At 49.2% G+C, this 17,174-nt stretch overlaps 7 protein-coding genes across 11 annotated transcripts in view; 4 read left to right on the forward strand and 3 right to left on the reverse strand.

Moving 5' to 3' along the window:
• The window catches only part of LOC111071167 (chromodomain-helicase-DNA-binding protein Mi-2 homolog), a 28,243-nt gene extending 27,764 nt beyond the window's left edge, over positions 1 to 479 (reverse strand). For both annotated transcript variants that reach the window (XM_022362342.2, XM_022362341.2), the window contains exon 1: positions 299 to 479. In XM_022362342.2, coding sequence (XP_022218034.2) covers positions 299 to 335 — 37 coding nt within the window. In that variant the 5' untranslated portion in view covers positions 336 to 479. The remainder of the gene's footprint in view (positions 1 to 298) is intronic.
• A 254-nt stretch (positions 480 to 733) lies between these two features.
• Positions 734 to 2,871, forward strand: LOC111071171 (U4/U6 small nuclear ribonucleoprotein Prp3). Its single transcript, XM_022362348.2, has 2 exons — positions 734 to 1,977; positions 2,045 to 2,871. Exons 1-2 carry the CDS (start codon positions 936 to 938, stop codon positions 2,797 to 2,799), a joined length of 1,797 nt encoding a protein of 598 aa, XP_022218040.1. The 5' UTR covers positions 734 to 935; the 3' UTR covers positions 2,800 to 2,871.
• On the reverse strand, positions 2,860 to 4,083 carry LOC111071172 (exosome complex component MTR3). Its single transcript, XM_022362350.2, has 2 exons — positions 3,821 to 4,083; positions 2,860 to 3,751 (listed from the first exon to the last, which is right to left on the reverse strand). Exons 1-2 carry the CDS (start codon positions 3,969 to 3,971, stop codon positions 2,913 to 2,915), a joined length of 990 nt encoding a protein of 329 aa, XP_022218042.1. The 5' UTR covers positions 3,972 to 4,083; the 3' UTR covers positions 2,860 to 2,912.
• Positions 4,084 to 4,424: 341 nt separating this feature from the next.
• LOC111071178 (26S proteasome non-ATPase regulatory subunit 2) lies at positions 4,425 to 7,569 on the forward strand. The gene is made up of 2 exons (XM_022362359.2): positions 4,425 to 6,480; positions 6,564 to 7,569. The coding sequence occupies exons 1-2, from the start codon at positions 4,564 to 4,566 to the stop codon at positions 7,401 to 7,403; spliced, it is 2,757 nt and encodes a 918-aa protein (XP_022218051.1). The 5' UTR covers positions 4,425 to 4,563; the 3' UTR covers positions 7,404 to 7,569.
• A 549-nt stretch (positions 7,570 to 8,118) lies between these two features.
• Positions 8,119 to 13,116, reverse strand: LOC111071176 (polycomb protein Su(z)12). Of its 4 annotated transcripts, none has more exons than XM_022362355.2 (6): positions 12,417 to 13,116; positions 12,302 to 12,348; positions 11,720 to 12,200; positions 10,809 to 11,640; positions 9,878 to 10,752; positions 8,119 to 9,149 (listed from the first exon to the last, which is right to left on the reverse strand). In XM_022362355.2, exons 1-6 carry the CDS (start codon positions 12,643 to 12,645, stop codon positions 8,812 to 8,814), a joined length of 2,802 nt encoding a protein of 933 aa, XP_022218047.2. In that variant the 5' UTR covers positions 12,646 to 13,116; the 3' UTR covers positions 8,119 to 8,811. The 4 variants fall into 4 exon arrangements, with proteins under 4 accessions (XP_022218047.2, XP_022218048.2, XP_022218049.2 ...); XM_022362356.2 differs by lacking the exon at positions 8,119 to 9,149 and adding an exon at positions 9,165 to 9,478; XM_022362357.2 differs by lacking the exon at positions 8,119 to 9,149 and adding an exon at positions 9,506 to 9,826 and having other exon boundaries at positions 12,417 to 13,115.
• Positions 13,117 to 13,439: 323 nt separating this feature from the next.
• Positions 13,440 to 14,216, forward strand: LOC111071180 (probable prefoldin subunit 6). The gene is made up of 3 exons (XM_022362361.2): positions 13,440 to 13,667; positions 13,736 to 13,961; positions 14,021 to 14,216. Exons 1-3 carry the CDS (start codon positions 13,589 to 13,591, stop codon positions 14,097 to 14,099), a joined length of 384 nt encoding a protein of 127 aa, XP_022218053.1. The 5' UTR covers positions 13,440 to 13,588; the 3' UTR covers positions 14,100 to 14,216.
• Positions 14,217 to 14,378: 162 nt separating this feature from the next.
• LOC111071179 (Golgi reassembly-stacking protein 2) lies at positions 14,379 to 16,378 on the forward strand. The gene is made up of 2 exons (XM_022362360.2): positions 14,379 to 14,552; positions 14,734 to 16,378. Exons 1-2 carry the CDS (start codon positions 14,507 to 14,509, stop codon positions 16,173 to 16,175), a joined length of 1,488 nt encoding a protein of 495 aa, XP_022218052.2. The 5' UTR covers positions 14,379 to 14,506; the 3' UTR covers positions 16,176 to 16,378.
• Positions 16,379 to 17,174: the final 796 nt, after the last annotated feature.

Raw genomic sequence — 17,174 nt, forward strand, 5'->3', positions numbered from 1 at the left:
AAACTTGTGTAGAATGGAGGAGGCGCAAAATCGAAGAAAAACGCGCCACACACATAAAATATTTCACAAGATTTGTAACAATTTAACATAAATACGTTCGGTTGAGCGCTCCGAACCACATTTTTCTTATTGGCAATTTCGACCATAACAAACAATAATAATAAAAGGGGCATGGGGGTGTACGCAACGCACGCTGCGCGGCATCGCGGCTCTTGAACATGACCACGGTTCTGCTCTCGCATTCTGGGCAGCCAGAAATTTTCAACTCAACAAATGTAGACTAAAACAATGCACTTACCCTGAAAATTATCGTCATTCTCTTCCTCCGATGCCATGCTTGCTGCTAAATGCAACTTTTACACTATTTAACCACACGAAAATCGCTTAATTTCCACAACAAATATTTGAGCACACACAGACACGACGAGAAAAAAATAGACAAGTTGTAAGCGGCTTCAACAAATATGGCGGAGCGGAGAGCGAACAAAAAAACTGAGAGACGACACACAGGGCTGCCCTCGATAAATTTCCATCGATGATTGGCGATGGTTGGCGCCCATTCCTTATAGTGTTATAGATTGCTGCAACATCCACAGATTCTGAAAATAATAATAAATAAAAAATAAATATAAATAAACGCAATAGCTCAACAGACTTAATCCGGTTTGTTTTACATTAATCTTTGAATCAAAAAACAAACATCGCAAGCATCGATGTGCCTGTAGCTCTAAAAGCAGCCCTGCGCTACGATGCCAACAACCCCGTCTCAATCATTCTTTGCTCGATAAAAAATTTTCACCCAAAACGTTGTGTGAGACGAATTGCGTGTTTTCTCGTAGCTTTGTGGACTTAATACCAATAAAACACAAGAGGAATGTGCAAAGTTCTTGGTAAATAACTTTTACTTTTTAGTCAGACCAATTTAATTGCGAATTATGTCGTCCATTATAACGCGCAAGGATGGCGACAGCGACGAACAGAAATTGGCGAAAAAGCGCGCTGCCGCGTCGGGAGCCGTGCCCGGGGCCGACGGCGTCGAAGCACCAAAGAAATCTCGCTTCGATGTCAAGGAGAAAAACGGCGATGAGCTGCTTCCGACCATTACAGCCGCCTCTTCGCTGAGCTCCACGCAAATCAAGCTGATGATGGCGCATGCCCAGCGCGAAATCGAGGAGAGGAAACGAGCCTTGAGCAACCTGCGGGACAAGGATCCCCTGCTGGCGTCTGTCCCCTCGATTGGAATGCCCGTTGCCCTTGCAACACAGGCGCTATCGAAGAAGCCGACGCCCGAGGATGCAGACAAGGCCAGAAAGATCGCGGAGCTGCAGGCCCAGATACGTGCCAAGCTAACGGGCAATCTGGCCAACCTCATACAGCCCACAGCTGCGGCAGCTGCCGCTGCAGCGGCTGCCCAACAACAGGAGCGTCCCAAACCCCTCATACTGGATGATGAGGGACGCACCGTGGACAAGAGCGGTCGGGCCATTAACATACCCACAGTTACGCCCACCCTCAAGGCCAATATACGGGCCAAGAAACGCGAAGTGTTCCAGCGTCAGGCGGGGCCCAGCGAGCGAAGCGGTGAGGCAACCGGTTCCACCCAGGACGATGCCATCAAGTACTTTGACGACCGCATCGCTCTCAAGCCGACGGTGCGGAACAAGCGAACGTTGCGCTTTCACGAACCCGGCAAGTTCCAGCAGCTGGCCGAGCGGATGCGCATGAAGAGCCAGCTGGAGCGGCTGCAGAACGAAATATCGCAGATAGCCAGGAAGACGGGCATCTCGTCGGCGACAAAGCTGGCGCTGATTGCCCCCAAGCAGGACATGCCCGATGATGTGCCGGCCATGGAGTGGTGGGACTCTGTTATCCTGACACAGGATATGCAGACGCTTGACGAGGGAAGCGGTAAGATAAGCATACGCCAGACAGCCATCAGCAACCTCATCGAGCATCCCACTCAAATGAAGCCGCCAAGTACGTTACAAATGCTCACTTCCATTGCCTTGCCATAAATACAATTGATAATGTTCCGCGTTTACAGATGAGCCGCTGAAGCCGGTCTATTTGCCCGTATTCCTCACCAAGAAGGAGCGCAAGAAGCTGCGCCGACAGAATCGTCGCGAGGCCTGGAAGGAGGAACAGGAGAAGATACGCCTCGGACTGGTGGCACCACCCGAGCCCAAGTTGCGCATTTCGAATCTGATGCGGGTGCTCGGCTCGGATGCCGTACAGGACCCCACCAAAATGGAGCAGCATGTGCGCGAGCAGATGGCCAAGCGGCAGAAGGCGCATGAGGATGCCAACAATGCCAGGAAGCTGACCAGCGAGCAGAAGAGCGAGAAGAAGCAGCGCAAGCTGAAGGAGGACACCAGCTGCGGTGTCCATGTGAGCGTCTATCGCATACGCGACCTCCAGGACAACCAGAGCAAGAAGTTCAAGGTGGAGACGAATGCCAAACAGCTGCAGATGACGGGAACTGTGGCCCTCTTCCGCGACTGCTGTGTCGTGGTGGTCGAGGGCGGTCCCAAGCAGCAGAAAAAGTACCGCCGCCTCATGCTGACGCGCATCAAGTGGGACGAGGATCTGGCCAAGGGCAACGATGGCCAGGATGTGCCCAACTCGTGTGTGTTGGTCTGGGAGGGCACCAGCCAGCGTCGTCACTTTGGCGAGATCAAATTCAAGATCTTTCCCATGGAGAAAATGGCCCGCGAATTCTTTCAGAAGCACCAAGTGGAGCACTACTGGGATCTGGCCTACTCCGGTGCCGTGCTGGAGGCCTCCACGGATCAGCAGTAAGACAAAGTCACGTTTCAAAGCATTTTGGCCTATTTTTAGCTTGAAAAGTAAACATTTGAATTTGGATAATAAGTTTTCCTTATCTTTTCTTATCTGTTGGGGAAACACTTTATTTATCTCTTGACAAATGGATCCTCCTTGATGTTGCTCTGGATAAACTCATCCAAACCCTGCTGCTTGAGGCGCTCAATGATCTCCGCCAGGCGCTGATCTTCCAGGGCGCTCTCGGCCTTCTCGCGTACATCGAGTTCGTGCTGCTCCTTGACGCGCGTCGTTAGTACGCGGCGTATTATCTGACGTAGCGACTTGTTAATGGTCAGGGTGTAGTCGAGCAGTTTCACGTAAGTGCCAGAACTGAGATAGCCACCCTGCTGGCACTGGGCCACCTGCTCAAAGGTGTCCATGCTGGCCGTGGTGATCAGGCCGTGCTCTTGGATGGCGGCCGTGGGACTGCTGCAGTCGCTGCCTGCCAGCGCGTGTCCTCCCCGATGCTTGCGCAGCAGCTCCTCCTCCTTGGCACTCGGATTGAGAAACACATTGTCGCGATAAATGCATGCCGTGGAGGCTGTGATCAGGTCAAAGGTGGAGATGCCGCACTCGACCAGCGCCACGCCGCAGCAGTTGATGGCCGTGCTGAGCAGGCAGCCGTCGTCGTCCAGTATCAGCACTCGGATGTCCAGCTGGAAGTTGAGGAACTCTGTCCGGCAGACAACTGGCTCCAGCGCCTTGGTCAACATGCTGCCCAGATGCTTTTCGCGCTCCGGCACCGACTCCAGCTCCCCGGTGGCAAAGGCCGCAAAGTTTACAAAGCAATTGATGACGCCCATGTTCATGCGGCGGGCACTGGCGCGCATCAGCTCGTGTGGAGGCGCCACAATGGCCAGGACTTTTGTGTTGCCATACTCCATATAAGCGGAGCCCCGCACCGTTGTCAGAACTCCAGCGCGCACAACTGCATGAAAAGGGATGGTCAATGACTGCTGCTACTACTACTATACTTAATGTTCAAGTAGACACTAACATGTTGAACGTGGGATTAGTTTTGTTGGGTTCTTGCCCGGCAACTCGAGGCTCTCGAAGCCCTCTTCGCAGTCCTTTGGCGTTGTGTATAGATCTTCTGCTATGGTGGCCCCATCCAGCAGGGTATTTTTCGTTTGTGTTACCCTCAACATCGTTCTTGGATTTGATTGCAAATATGTATTTCAATTAATAACAATTATTTGGAAACGAAACGTGTTTGAAATCAGTGTGTTAGTGCTAAAAAACTCTTGTAGGCAAACTCGATTTTGTTGTTGCCCAACACTGAATGATATCATTCGTTCACATTCCGGTACACACTTATGTTTTATGCTTTGGCCTTTTTGGTTTGTACCTTATTATGTAAACAGTCCAATAAAAATATGTTCTGAAAACTAGCCAATCTTGTACAAAATTTAATGATGAATTTGATAAAATTATTTGTTTATGGCTGAGAGCGCTAACTAGATAGTAATATTAAACCGAAGATGAAAATTGAGGATATAAGTCGTAGTGTCCGTCAGTATATTTACGGTATCTTATGACTACGAGAAGGTATATTTTTGAGGGCCAGGCGGTATATGTTGTCGATATATTTGCGGTCACACTGACCAAAAAGCGCTGTGTAATTCTGCTGAGAAACAAGAAAAAGAAAAGCAACGAAAAAGTGAACGCCGCATTTACAGTAAAATCTCAAATTAATTAAAGTTTTCAAACGAAAATCGTAGCAATATTCGTAGTTGAAACATGACGGGTGAGACCAAGCAGGAGAAGAAGCAGCCGGCGGTTGTCGATCTCAAGGATTTGAAGGCGAAGCAGGGAGAGTCTGGCGATGACAAGGCAAAGAAGGACGACAAAGAGCAGCCCGAGCTGTCCGACGAGGATCAGCAGCTGCAGGAGGAGCTGGAGATGCTCGTGCTGCGTCTGCAGGAGAGCGACAAGAAATTGTACCAGCCAGCGCTGGAAATGATGGCCAAGCTGATACGTGCGTCGACCACATCGATGACTTCGGTGCCCAAGCCCCTGAAGTTCATGCGTCCCCACTACGAGACCATGAAGACCGTCTACAAACAGATGCCCGACGAGCAGACGCGCCAGCTGTGCGCCGACATTATATCGGTGCTGTCGATGACGATGGGCAGTGGCAAGGATTGTCTGGCCTACAGGTTCCTGTGCGATCGCAAGCAAAAGATCGGCGAGTGGGGCCACGAGTATGTGCGTCATCTGTCGGGCGAGATATCCGCCCACTATCACGACACCACGGGCGACTTCCGCACCCAGCTGATTGAACTGGTCAAGCAGATAATTCCCTACAATATGGAGCACAATGCTGAGGCGGATGCCTGTGACTTGCTGATCGAAATCGATCATCTGCATCTGCTCAGCGAGTATGTGGACGAGTCGGCCTATCCCCGTGTCTGTCTGTACCTGCAGTCCTGTTATCCGTATGTGCCCGAGCCGGACAACACCATCATACTGGAGACGGCCCTGCAGCTGTCGCGCAAGTTCGCGCAACATACGCAGGCCATGAGGCTGGCACTGATGCTGAATGACATGGACAAGATTGGGGAGATCTTCAAGGAGCCCAAGGAGCCGGGCATGCAGAAACAGTTGGCCTTCATGCTCGCCCGCCAGCAGATCTGCCTGGAGCTGGACGAATCGGTGCCGGACTACGATGACCTCATGGAGATCATGTCGAATGCGAATCTGAACAAGCACTTCCTCAATCTGGCCCGCGAGCTGGACATCATGGAGCCCAAGACACCGGAGGATATTTACAAGTCGCATCTGGACAACTCGCGTTCGCGTTTCGCCTCCATACAGGTGGACTCGGCCAAGCAGAATCTGGCCGCCAGCTTTGTCAATGGCTTCGTCAATGCGGGCTTCGGTGTGGACAAGCTGCTGTCCGAGGATGGCAACAAGTGGCTGTACAAGAACAAGGAGCACGGCATGCTCTCGGCCACCGCCTCGCTGGGTCTGATCCTGCTCTGGGATGTCGATGGCGGCCTAACCATGATCGACAAGTATCTGTATTCCACGGATGACAACATCAAGTCGGGTGCCCTGCTGGCCTGCGGCATCGTCAATTGCGGCATTCGCAACGAGGTCGATCCGGCCCATGCCCTGCTCTCCGATTACATTGAGAACCAGAACAATTGCATGCGTGTGGGCGCTATCCTCGGCCTGGGCATCGCCTATGCCGGCTCCAATCGCTCCATTGTGATCGACACCCTCAAGACGGTCTTCTCGTTTGGCAGCAATAAGACCTCCGCCAGCGTGGAGATACTCGGCATTACGGCTCTGTCGCTGGGTCTCATCAGTGTGGGCTCCTGCAATGCAGAGATCACCGAGATCCTGCTGCAGACCATCATGGGGCTGACCAAGTCCGACCTGAAGGATACCTACACGAGATTCCTGTTCTTGGGCCTGGGTCTACTCTATTTGGGTCGTCAAAAGTCCACCGAAGCGGTGATGATGACGCTGGAGGTTCTGGAGGAGCCCTACCGCAGCATGGCCACCACTATGGTGGATATTTGTGCCTACGCTGGTACTGGCAATGTCCTGAAGATCCAGCAGCTGCTGCACATCTGCTCCGACCACTATGAGACCGTTAGCGCGGATGATGAGAAAGAGAAGAGCAAGAAGGACAAGTCCAAGGATAAGGTATAGCATCCGCATCCATTCATTCCTCCATTCGTTTGTAAACTAATTCCAACTATTTTTGTTGTGTGTTATTTCCATTTTAGCAAGACAAAGAAAAGGAGAAGGAAAAAGAGAAGGAGCGCGAAAAGGATTTGTCGGCTACACAGTCGATTGCCGTCCTGGGCATTGCCTTGATTGCCATGGGTGAGGACATTGGCGCCGAGATGGCCTACCGCTCCTTCGGTAATCTGTTGCGCTACTGCGAGCCGGCCATTAGACGGTCTGTGCCTTTGGCCCTTGGCCTGATATCCGCCTCCAATCCCAAGCTGAACATCCTGGACACGCTGAGCAAGTTCTCGCACGACAGCGATGCTGAGGTGGCACACAATGCCATTTTTGCCATGGGTCTTGTTGGAGCCGGCACCAACAATGCCCGTTTGGCCTCCATGCTCCGCCAGCTGGCCCAGTATCACTCGAAGGATCCCAGCAATCTGTTCATGGTGCGCATTGCCCAGAGTCTGACGCATTTGGGCAAGGGCACTCTCTCGCTGAGTCCCTACCACAGCGATCGCCAGCTGATGAATCCGATGGCCGTTGCCGGCCTGATGGCCACGCTGGTGTCTCTGCTGGATGTGAAGAACCTGATCCTCAATCGCTCGCACTATCTGCTGTACACGTTGGTTCCGGCCATGCAGGCCCGCATGCTGATCACCTTCGACGAGGAGCTCAACCAGCTGCAGGTGCCCGTTCGCGTGGGCATCGCCATCGATGTGGTCGGACAGGCTGGAAAGCCAAAGACCATCACCGGCTTCCAGACGCACACAACGCCCGTACTGCTGGCCATCGGCGAGCGTGCCGAGCTGGCCACCGACGAGTATCTGGCCCTGACGCCGGTAATGGAGGGATTTGTCATACTGAAAAAGAATCCCAATTTTGTCAAATAGAACGATTCAATCATCGATCATCGGATCATCGAATCATCTATTAGTTAAGGTCTGGCGAGAAACTGAAGGCTCTGCAACGTAACAGTAACACACACCCAACAATATACAAAACTTGTTCTCTTTCCGGCAATTGATTTCAAATGTCATTAATAAAAATTATATCTACTTATAAAAACATCTCCGGTTTTGTCTTAAAACCTTTCCCCAGACAAGGTATAGGAATCCGCTGAGGCTCAGAGTCCATTTGGACATAGCTATAGATTGAGTTTCGACTTGTAAAACTAATTAAGGAGAGGACAGATATTAAAGCTTGTTAAGAGCTTGTTAAGTTCCTAAACTGATCTAAAGGTGTTAAAAGTCCAGCATCTAAATAGCAAATACGAATACAAAGCGGTCGAGCTACTTTATAGGAACTGTGATCGTAATACACTTACACCTTTTCTTGGTTTCTGCAGCGAGCAAGGACATGTAAAAGCATATCCATACCCCAGCCTGCATTTTTATTTCAGCCACACATTAATGGTTGCTTTCTCTGTTTGTGTGTTTTTGTGTTGGGGGGGTTTTGAAGTGATTTTTATTCATGTACGGATGTGTGTATAGTAAATGTAATCGTATGTTTAGGTGTATGATATAGCGTTTGGGCGTTTCAGTAGTTTTGGAATTGCTTGCATGAAAAACGCACTATGTATTTGCTTTAAAAATAGACTCGCGCTTATTGCCGTAAATATATATTTTTGCATATACTCTTTGCTAATTACAATTGATCAATTTTTGTTTCGTTTTCATACAATTAGAAGCTGATTTACAATTTTGTCACACAGCGGCGGCAGCAGCCTTTCTCTTAGGTCTACTAATGATTCATTAAATTATTCAATTTATTTTTGAATGGTGGTTGCCCTCAGCCCTGTGTATACGTATGTATGTTTGTATGTCACTGTGGTGTATTTAAGTAATTGCCACAATAGACAATAATAAATTATGAATTAAGCATTATTATCAGATCATTGTCGCGTGTCCTTTTTATCCTTTCAATAGTGTATGCAAAATGATATGCTGCCAAGACTCAAACCAAAATTGCTTCCATTTCAGTTAGGACTGACTGGACTTGTAACATTAAGCTTAGGTTCGTAGTCAAAGAAGGGTGTTTAATCTGAGCAAAGGCTTTACAAAAGTATCCAACATAAGGCATTGATTACAATTTAAAAAAACAACATAAAGAATAATAGCGATAATGATATAAAGAAGAAGAAGTTCCGGAGAACAGAACAGTGTGCCTGTCCAAAACAATATTACTATATATGTATATACTAATATGTGTGGTAAGCAATACGTTGCGTTAATTTTGGGCTGGCGATGTGGTTGTGGTGGTGGTGGAGGAGCAGCAGCAGCAGCAGCGCCTTCCCTTGCGTCAGCGTCTCTCGTATTTGGCCACTGGCACTGAAAGCCTGGTACGCACTCCTGCTCCTGCTGCACCTGATGGTGATGGCGATGCTGCGGCTGCGGCTGCTGCTGCTGCTGCTGCTCCTATGGATGATGACTTGGTGGTACGCTCTGTGGTCGAACGTGATCGCGCAAGTAAGCGTTTCTTGCTGTTGCTGTTTGTTGCTGGCAGTGTTTGGTGGTTACTATTATTATTGCTTTTGTTGCGACTCGCTCCAGTCTCTCCTGCTGCTGCTGCTCCTCCTCCTCTGGCGCTGCTGCTGCTGCCTTCGCTGTACCGCTGACGCTTGCTCTGCGCTGTATTATCTGCAGGTGGTGTTTGTATTTTTTTTTTTTTGGATTTGTGTGATGAGAAATGTTGGTTAATTAATTGTCTGGTCTGGTCAGGTCAGGTAATTGTAATTGTAATTACTACAAATTGCCCGCACAGTCATCAATATCAACTGGCAGTGCAATTCCATTGATATCGATATCAATTTCAATTTCAACATCAACATCAACATCAGCATCATCTTCATCATCCTCCTCATCATTATCCTCATATTCATCTTCAATACCCACATCGACCCACGCATTGGCATTGTGCTGAGCAATCACATCGGGCGCATCATCCGCCGCCGCCGCTTGCTCCACATCTATCGGGCATGGTTCACATTGTGAGAGAGATAGCGAAAAATACATCCAAAACGCACAACAGAAACACAAAATAATAAAAAAAACAAAACAAAGAGAAAGAGAAACAATCGACGTGGACCGTCGTCGTTATATAAAAATTTTGGATAGAAATTTGGAATTTGTTCATTTGTTTTGTGAGAGCTCATGACACGATGGATGAATACATGGATGGATATATATATTATGGGTGGTGGGTATATGCTTCAGCTAGTGATTCCCCAACAATGCAATATGGAACATATGTACACATGTCACTCGTCACTCTTCTCTGCAGTGATAATGTTGCATTTTGAGTTCAAGCAAAATGACTATGAGGTCGAGATGAAAGGCCACATTCTCTGGATAACGGTAGTACTCACCTTTGGGGTTCAGTTTGCGCTTCGATTGGGTGGGAGCAGCAGCTGCTCCAGCTACAGCGCCAGCGCTCAGGCGGGTGCCGCTGCGTTTCAGGCCGGGATCGGAGCGCCGTTCCCGTGTGTTGGCCAGTGTGGCAAGCGGCTGATCGGCACTCTTTTTGGCCACATTCTTGCTGTTGTTGTGGTTGCCACCGGCAGATCCATTGTCCTGGCCGGCAGCTGCTGCAGCAGCAGCGGCCGCAGCAGCCGCAGCACTGGCTCGCTTCAGATGTGCCGGCATTCGCTTGGGCGGTTGCATAGCTGCATTCGTACTGCTGCTGCTGCTGCTGGCAGCCGCTGCTGCACTGTTTGCGGAGGTAGTTGGACTGTCTGTACTACTGGAGGACATCTTCTGTGGGGACTTGTGGGCCTTGAGGTCATCCTGCTTCTTGTGCATGCCCACCTCCATCCAGTACTTCAGCTGGGATTGGCGCTGGCTCTGCATTAGCTCCTGCCCGGCCGTATATTTGCTGAGCAGACCCTGCAGCTTCTGCACCGTCTTGTACACGTGCTCGTTCGAGATGAGGCCATAGTCGAAGAGGGAGCACATGTGCAGGATGAAGTTGCGATAGAGATTCTTGCGCACAATCTCATGGCCCTTGGCGTCGAGGAACATTTCGCAGGCCAAGGGCAACTGGCAGTTGCCAACGAATCCGTGTCGCATCACATGCAGATTCCATATCTTCATCAGCTCCTTCTCGCCCTCGTTCACGTCGGAGAACTCGTCAATCATCTGTATGGTCTTCTGGCGCAGCCACAGCGGATCACTCTCGCCCTCCGAGTCAATGTCCAGCTCCTTGGGATGCACGGGCAGACAGGTCTCCGTATGGTGGTACAGCCTTTAAGCAATTATTTCACGATTAGTTTGCCTGCAGCTCGCTGGGCGCTTCCTTACCTGTTGTGACCTGTGATATACGAACGCTGGTTGCTGATGTCATCCTCATCCAGCTCCAGGAACTCATCCAGGCTGGCCTTCTGCCTCCTGGGCCGGCACACCATAAGGCTGGTCACAGAAGTGCGTCGCACAGGGCCGCAGGTGCGGGCAAACGATGAGCCCGATGGCCCGGCAAGATCGTAGGGGGAACCCGCGTACGATCCATCGTACGCATCATTAATGGTGACATCGATGCGCGCACCACTGCCCGCTGGCTGGTAGGTGAAGTTGAACCGGGCATGGCACAGCTTCAGATGCTTCAGCAGGGCGTACAGACGCAGACAGTCCAGGCCGCACCAGGGGCAATTCAGCTCCTGCGTGTACTCTGTCTGCTGGCGCGTATTATTGCTGTACATGAAATTGTACACGATCTGGATGTGCTCGGGGGCCGTTGTCTTGCAAATGCCATTCTTTGGGCAGTTGTTGTTGTTATTGAAATGATTATTATTGTGATTGACCGCATCTGACACGGCATCCAGGTGATGAACATAGCGCTGGAGCTCTGTGGCCGATATTGTCTCTGGCAGCTGCTCGTTGGACAGCGTCAAATGGAATTTCAGCATGGGGCTCTGTTGGTAGACATCGTAGGTGAGCGAGAGTGGAATGTAGCTATCGGGCATCGTTTCCCACGTGCATTTCTTTGGTGAGAAGGACTTGATGCTCGATGAGTTTAACGGCTGGAGCATGGCCTCGTATTCGCCCTCGGTGATGAATCCATTCGACTTCTCATACAATATCAGCTCAGAGCCGTACATCTTCTCATTCGGACGCGACCGCTTGTTCGAGGGGGTTTCTATGGTGGTCAGAGAAAATAGGGTCGAAAGAATGACTCTCAGACAGATGTTTGTTGCTCTCACTCAATCCGTTTTTACCTGCATTCTCATCATTGCACGTGCTGACGGGCGACAGAACCTTGATCCTAAAGAGCAGCTTATACAGCGTATGCTGCTCACCCATCGGCCGCATCGCTTGCAGAGGTATGCTGATGGTGGCATGCTCGCCAATGCGATCCTTCGGATTGTACACAATCTGTGAACTCTTGCTGAGCAGCTCCTGAAAGTCCAGCGTGCTGTCCTTGCGCTTGCTCCGCGTGATCTTGTAGAGTGTGGTAACCACACAGACCGACTCACCGGCTTCGCAGAGCAGCTGCTCCTGCAGCAGCTCATCGCTGTCCGATGATTTGATATTCTCGTGCAGCGAATCGTAGATAACGTGCAGGTAGTTTTGTGTTACGGCTTCCGATTTTTGGATAATGCTCTCCAGCATTGAGTTGATCTGGAAGGTGGACCGCTTCTTGTTGTTGCGCGACATTCGCTCCTTCATATAGCAGAGCGTTCGATTCAGGAATATGGGCTGCAGCAGGGGAAAATACAAGAGAACATCATGTTTGAGTCGTGTGCCGTCTGAGGGATGTTATGATGGATGGATGGATGAATGGATGGTCGAACACTTACGTTTGTCTCATGGCGGTTGCGTAGATACCGATAGATTTGCGTGGGTTCTGAAAATCATCACCATTGACCATTATTTATTTGTTTGTCTGTGCTCCACTTCAAAATGCTTACTCACTTTCAAATGCTTGCAAAAAGAGTTCCTGCTCTTGTTGATGTCCATTGAGAGCCTTCCCGTGGGCCTCCGCCGCTGGCGTTCCCGTGGTCACCGCCGTCGTCGTTGGCGCTGCCAACGTAGCATTTGTTCCATCTGCTCCATTTCCATGGCCGTTCGATCCGTTAATGCCATTTGCCGCAGCGCCAGCGCCATCTGCATTGTCTTTCTCGCGTTTTTTCGCTGGGGCCATTGTGTGTTCGTTTGTGTGTCACGATGCGTGAACTGCCGAGGAGGATGGTGGATGGGATGGATGAAGGGGGAGGCTCTAATTGTTGGAAATGCAACCGCTGGGCGCACACACACACAGTATCCACGCACAGACTAACAATGCGCTTGCATTTCAGAACATATTCACATTTGTTTCGCCCATTTAGCATGAGTTTTTGTTTTTTTTCCGCGATGCTTTTCGTGTTTTTGCCGTTTCCCTTTTCGGCGCGAAACCTTTTGCTTTTGTCTCAGCGTTATTATAGGCGTTGTGTGACGATACGACCGCGTGTTGTATGACAAACTACATTTTGTTTTGCACTGCTACACACATTTCACACTTAATTCCATATTAGCAATTAATTAAATTTGTCCAGAAAAAATAGTTTAGTCCATGGCAAAAGGCAGTGCATCGAAATAAATATGAAAATAAACATAAAAGATATATCTCGATTCTGACTGATGGACGGTCGTATCGTGTATCCATCGTTGCCACCTAAATATGCTGAAAAACCCTCGAAAGTACTATCGATATAACCAATAGTTCGTCATCGATGTTAGGATGCTAGCCAACACTGCCATCCATATAATTTGTCTAATTTTAACAAACAAACTGTTTAATAAATGTAACCAAAACAATCACATTTCAGCTTTGTTTAACTTCAACTATTAAAAAACATTTTTCTATTATTTCTCAACAGCTGTTGGATTTTAGTGCAAAATACAGAAGATCTGGCAGCACCAATGCATAGATAGTTTGACGTCGGGAGGTATTAAAGGTATATTTCGGTATATTTCTGAGACGTCACGCTGGTTGGTGTGCCTCCTCTGCACATTTTTTTTGGAGCCTATAAAAATTATCAACAGTCGGAGCCGGCACAACTGTTTTTAAAGAGCCAAATATCTCAATAAACCCTACACACAACACAATGAATATGGACAAGAACAGTGCAGCGTTGTACAAAAAGATGCAGACCGAGGTTGAGTCATATCAAAATCTTCAGAAGTGTATGTAAATGGAAACACACATTTCCGTCCAAATTTAATAATACATACCATCTGTTTGTTTCATACAGCCTGCGTAAAGATGGTCAAACAGCGCGCACTGCTGGAGAGTCAGCTAAATGAGAACAAGTGCGTTTTGGACGAACTGAATCTGCTGGGACCAGACAACAAGGTCTACAAACTGTTTGGCCCCGTGCTGGTGAAGCAGGAGCTGGAGGATTCACGTCAGAATGTGGGCAAACGCATTGAGTACATCTCCAAAGAACTCAAGAGCTCCACCGACACCCTGGAGAACATGTAAGAGAGCACCAGAGTCCGGCGAGAGTTTTTTTTTATATGACAATTTTAATTTACAGGGAAAAGGATATGCTGAAACATCGGGAGGCTGTGGGCAAGTACCAACAGCAATGGCAGGTGGCGGCGGCAATGAAGTGAAGGCCCTCAGGATTACAATTAAGACCTAATTTATAATTGCTTTGTAGATGTTTCAGAGCATGAACAACACCAGCATCATCTTGAAAAGAATAAACTAAAAAGAGCTTGCATTTCAAATAAAATAGTAACCATTTTAAATGAAAATGCATTCATTCTGAAAAAAAAACAACAACACTGACAGTATTTTTACCACACACGGTATTTTTGGGATAGATTAGTATTTTTGCGACAGAATAGTGCTGTCAAACATTCAATAATAATTCGATGTATTTTATATATTTTTGACAATTGACAACCCTACAACAGATTGCCACGAAGAACAGAATTTTTTGTTGGCACATCGAAATTAATAAAATAAACACACTGCAACAGCCAGCGCATTTCGAATAAGTTGACGCAAGCAAACGATGGGTTCGAGTCACAGCATTCACGTGCCCGGCGGGGGCACAGAAGGTAACGTAACGTACACACGCGGAGGAGGACAGGACATGGACCACGTAAACCTTAAAAAGTTTGTCGTTCGGTCTCCCAATTAGAGATCGCACACACACGTACACGAACACGTACACGTAGACGGACAATATGCATACATGAGATCGTATAATAAACAAAAACCTCTTCTCATTATCGGCAGGTTACCACGTACTCAAAGTGCAAGACAACTCGCCGGGCCAGAAGGCCGGACTGGAGGCATTTTTCGACTTCATTGTGGCTATTGCCGGAACTCGACTGGACCAGGACAACGACATGCTTAAGGAGCTGCTGCGCCAGAATGTTGACAAGCCCGTCCGTCTCACTGTCTATTCGAGCAAAACGCAAACCGTGCGGGAGCTGACATTGACGCCAAGCACTAGCTGGGGCGGCCAGGGACTGCTGGGGGTGAGCATTCGGTTCTGTTCGTTCGAAGGGGCCAACGAGAGCGTCTGGCACATACTGGAGGTGCATCCCAATTCGCCCGCGGAGCTGGCCGGGCTCCGGGCGTACAGCGACTATGTGATTGGAGCGGATGCCATACGCCACGAGAACGACGACCTGTTCACGCTGATCGACACGCACGAGCAGCAGCCACTGAAAATGTACGTCTACAATCTGGACGACGACGCTTGTCGCGAGGTGACAATTAAGCCCAACACTGCCTGGGGCGGAGAGGGTGCCCTCGGCTGTGGCATTGGCTTTGGCTATCTGCATCGCATCCCGGTGCAGGCAGTCCCAGTACCAGCCGGTTCGGGCCCTGCCACTACTGCAGCGGAGGCCGCTCCACTGCTGCCGGGTGGAGGAGGAGGAGGAGGACATGCGCCTGCCCCTGTGGCAGTTGCCGGCTCTGCTGTCGTCTCACCAACGTTGCCTTACATACCGCCTCTGGCGAATACCTTTGGATCGACAAACGCCGAGATACGACCCCCAACCATTGAGCCGCCAGCCCAGAGCCTATTCAAGACATATTTCAATCCAGACGAAACAACAGACGCCCTCACCGCGGCGCTGGAGACGCAGGCCACCATTGCAGAGCCGCAGGCCCCTGGCAACATAGCTGCTCCAGCTCCTATTCCTGCTGCACTAATCTCTCATCCGCCACCCGCGACTGTGGCTGGACCTCTGCCTGGTGTCTTTGCTCCTCCTCCGCCTGCAGCAGCTCCCGTAGTTGAGGCTCAAGCGCAGTCTGTGCCACCACCAGCGAACATCTTCATACCTGGCGTCTATGATCCCAGCGCACAGCACAATGCGAGCGTGGCCCTCGGCGGAATACCGGCTGCCCAGCTGCCTTTCCCACAGGCAACGGCGGCGCCACCACAGCTGCCGCCCGCGGCCGTGCCAATGTTCTCCACACCACAACAGGCCTACATGTCGGCTCCGGCCGCTCTCTCCTATCCGGCTGCCCAGACGGTGCACTCGTATCCGCAAGTACAGCCCTCCATGGGCGGCCTGTTTCCCACGCAGCCAACGCCGCTGCCACCACAAATGGTCCATGTGTTCACCCCACCACAGGCGCAGGAACAGTCGCAGCCGTCCCCGTCCGGCAGCGAACAGCAGCAGCAGCAGCAGCAACAACCGGCAACAGCTCATGCTGGAAACTAAGACCACATCCACATCTGAGCGGCGCTGTGTTGACCAATTGGACAAATTGTCGTTAAGCTTTTATCTATCATCTGGTTATTTTGTATGATGGCGCGTATGATACCCAAGGCCACAAATGGAGCGGCAGAATGCTGACAGAAGCGATAAATATGTAAATGGCATTCGTAATATAATATAAATTAACTATTGTAATAAACAAATAATATACAAACAAAATCATTGTTTATTGTGTACTCATTATATGGGAGGGGAGTATCATGACTATGATGAGGGTTCGGGATGAGGGTCTTGTACAGATGCTTGTACCCACACCATATAATTTATATGTACCCGTTCCTGTTTGATCTGTGATCAAGAAGGTTTTCTCTTATCCGAATCAATACGAATATTAGAGCAGAAATTATTCCATTCTTGCTCAGAGCTTAGAAAGTCTTTCCATTTCGGCAAGCATTTCAGACATACGTTTCAGCTCTTTATTTAAGTTTTGTGTGTAGCATCGTCTAAGTAGATTGATCATCTTTGGGGAGATTCCCATGGCATGGAGCCATATAAACTTTCTATCCGCTCCAATAGTGAAGGACGCATAGACCTTGGCTCCTCTTTCTGCCAATTTCATATGGAAAATTGCTGTTAGGTTGTAGACCATATCCACGCTGGAAGATCTCTCCCAGAAATTGGTCTGGTAGTCATTGAGTCATTGTTTATGACTGCACCACTCGATCAGTCTGATTTGCGTTATTTTCAATAGAGTTTTGATTAAATCATTTGAAGAAACAATATTTGAGCAGAGGATCTGTTTCATATTGGACGCTGGAAGCTCTGACTTTATATTATTTGTCTTCGTTTTTTATTGGAGAAGTTTTCTGTTCTGGGGCATCCAGCAAATGTACATCTAATTGCAGACAGATGGGCAAATGATCAGATCCCTGTCTGGTACCACCTTTATCCTTTATTCGACAAAATATAACATCTTTTATATTTTTTCGATTGGAGACACAA

Source organism: Drosophila obscura, unplaced genomic scaffold (assembly GCF_018151105.1).
Source record: "Drosophila obscura isolate BZ-5 IFL unplaced genomic scaffold, ASM1815110v1 contig_1, whole genome shotgun sequence".
NCBI lineage: Eukaryota > Metazoa > Arthropoda > Insecta > Diptera > Drosophilidae > Drosophila > Drosophila obscura.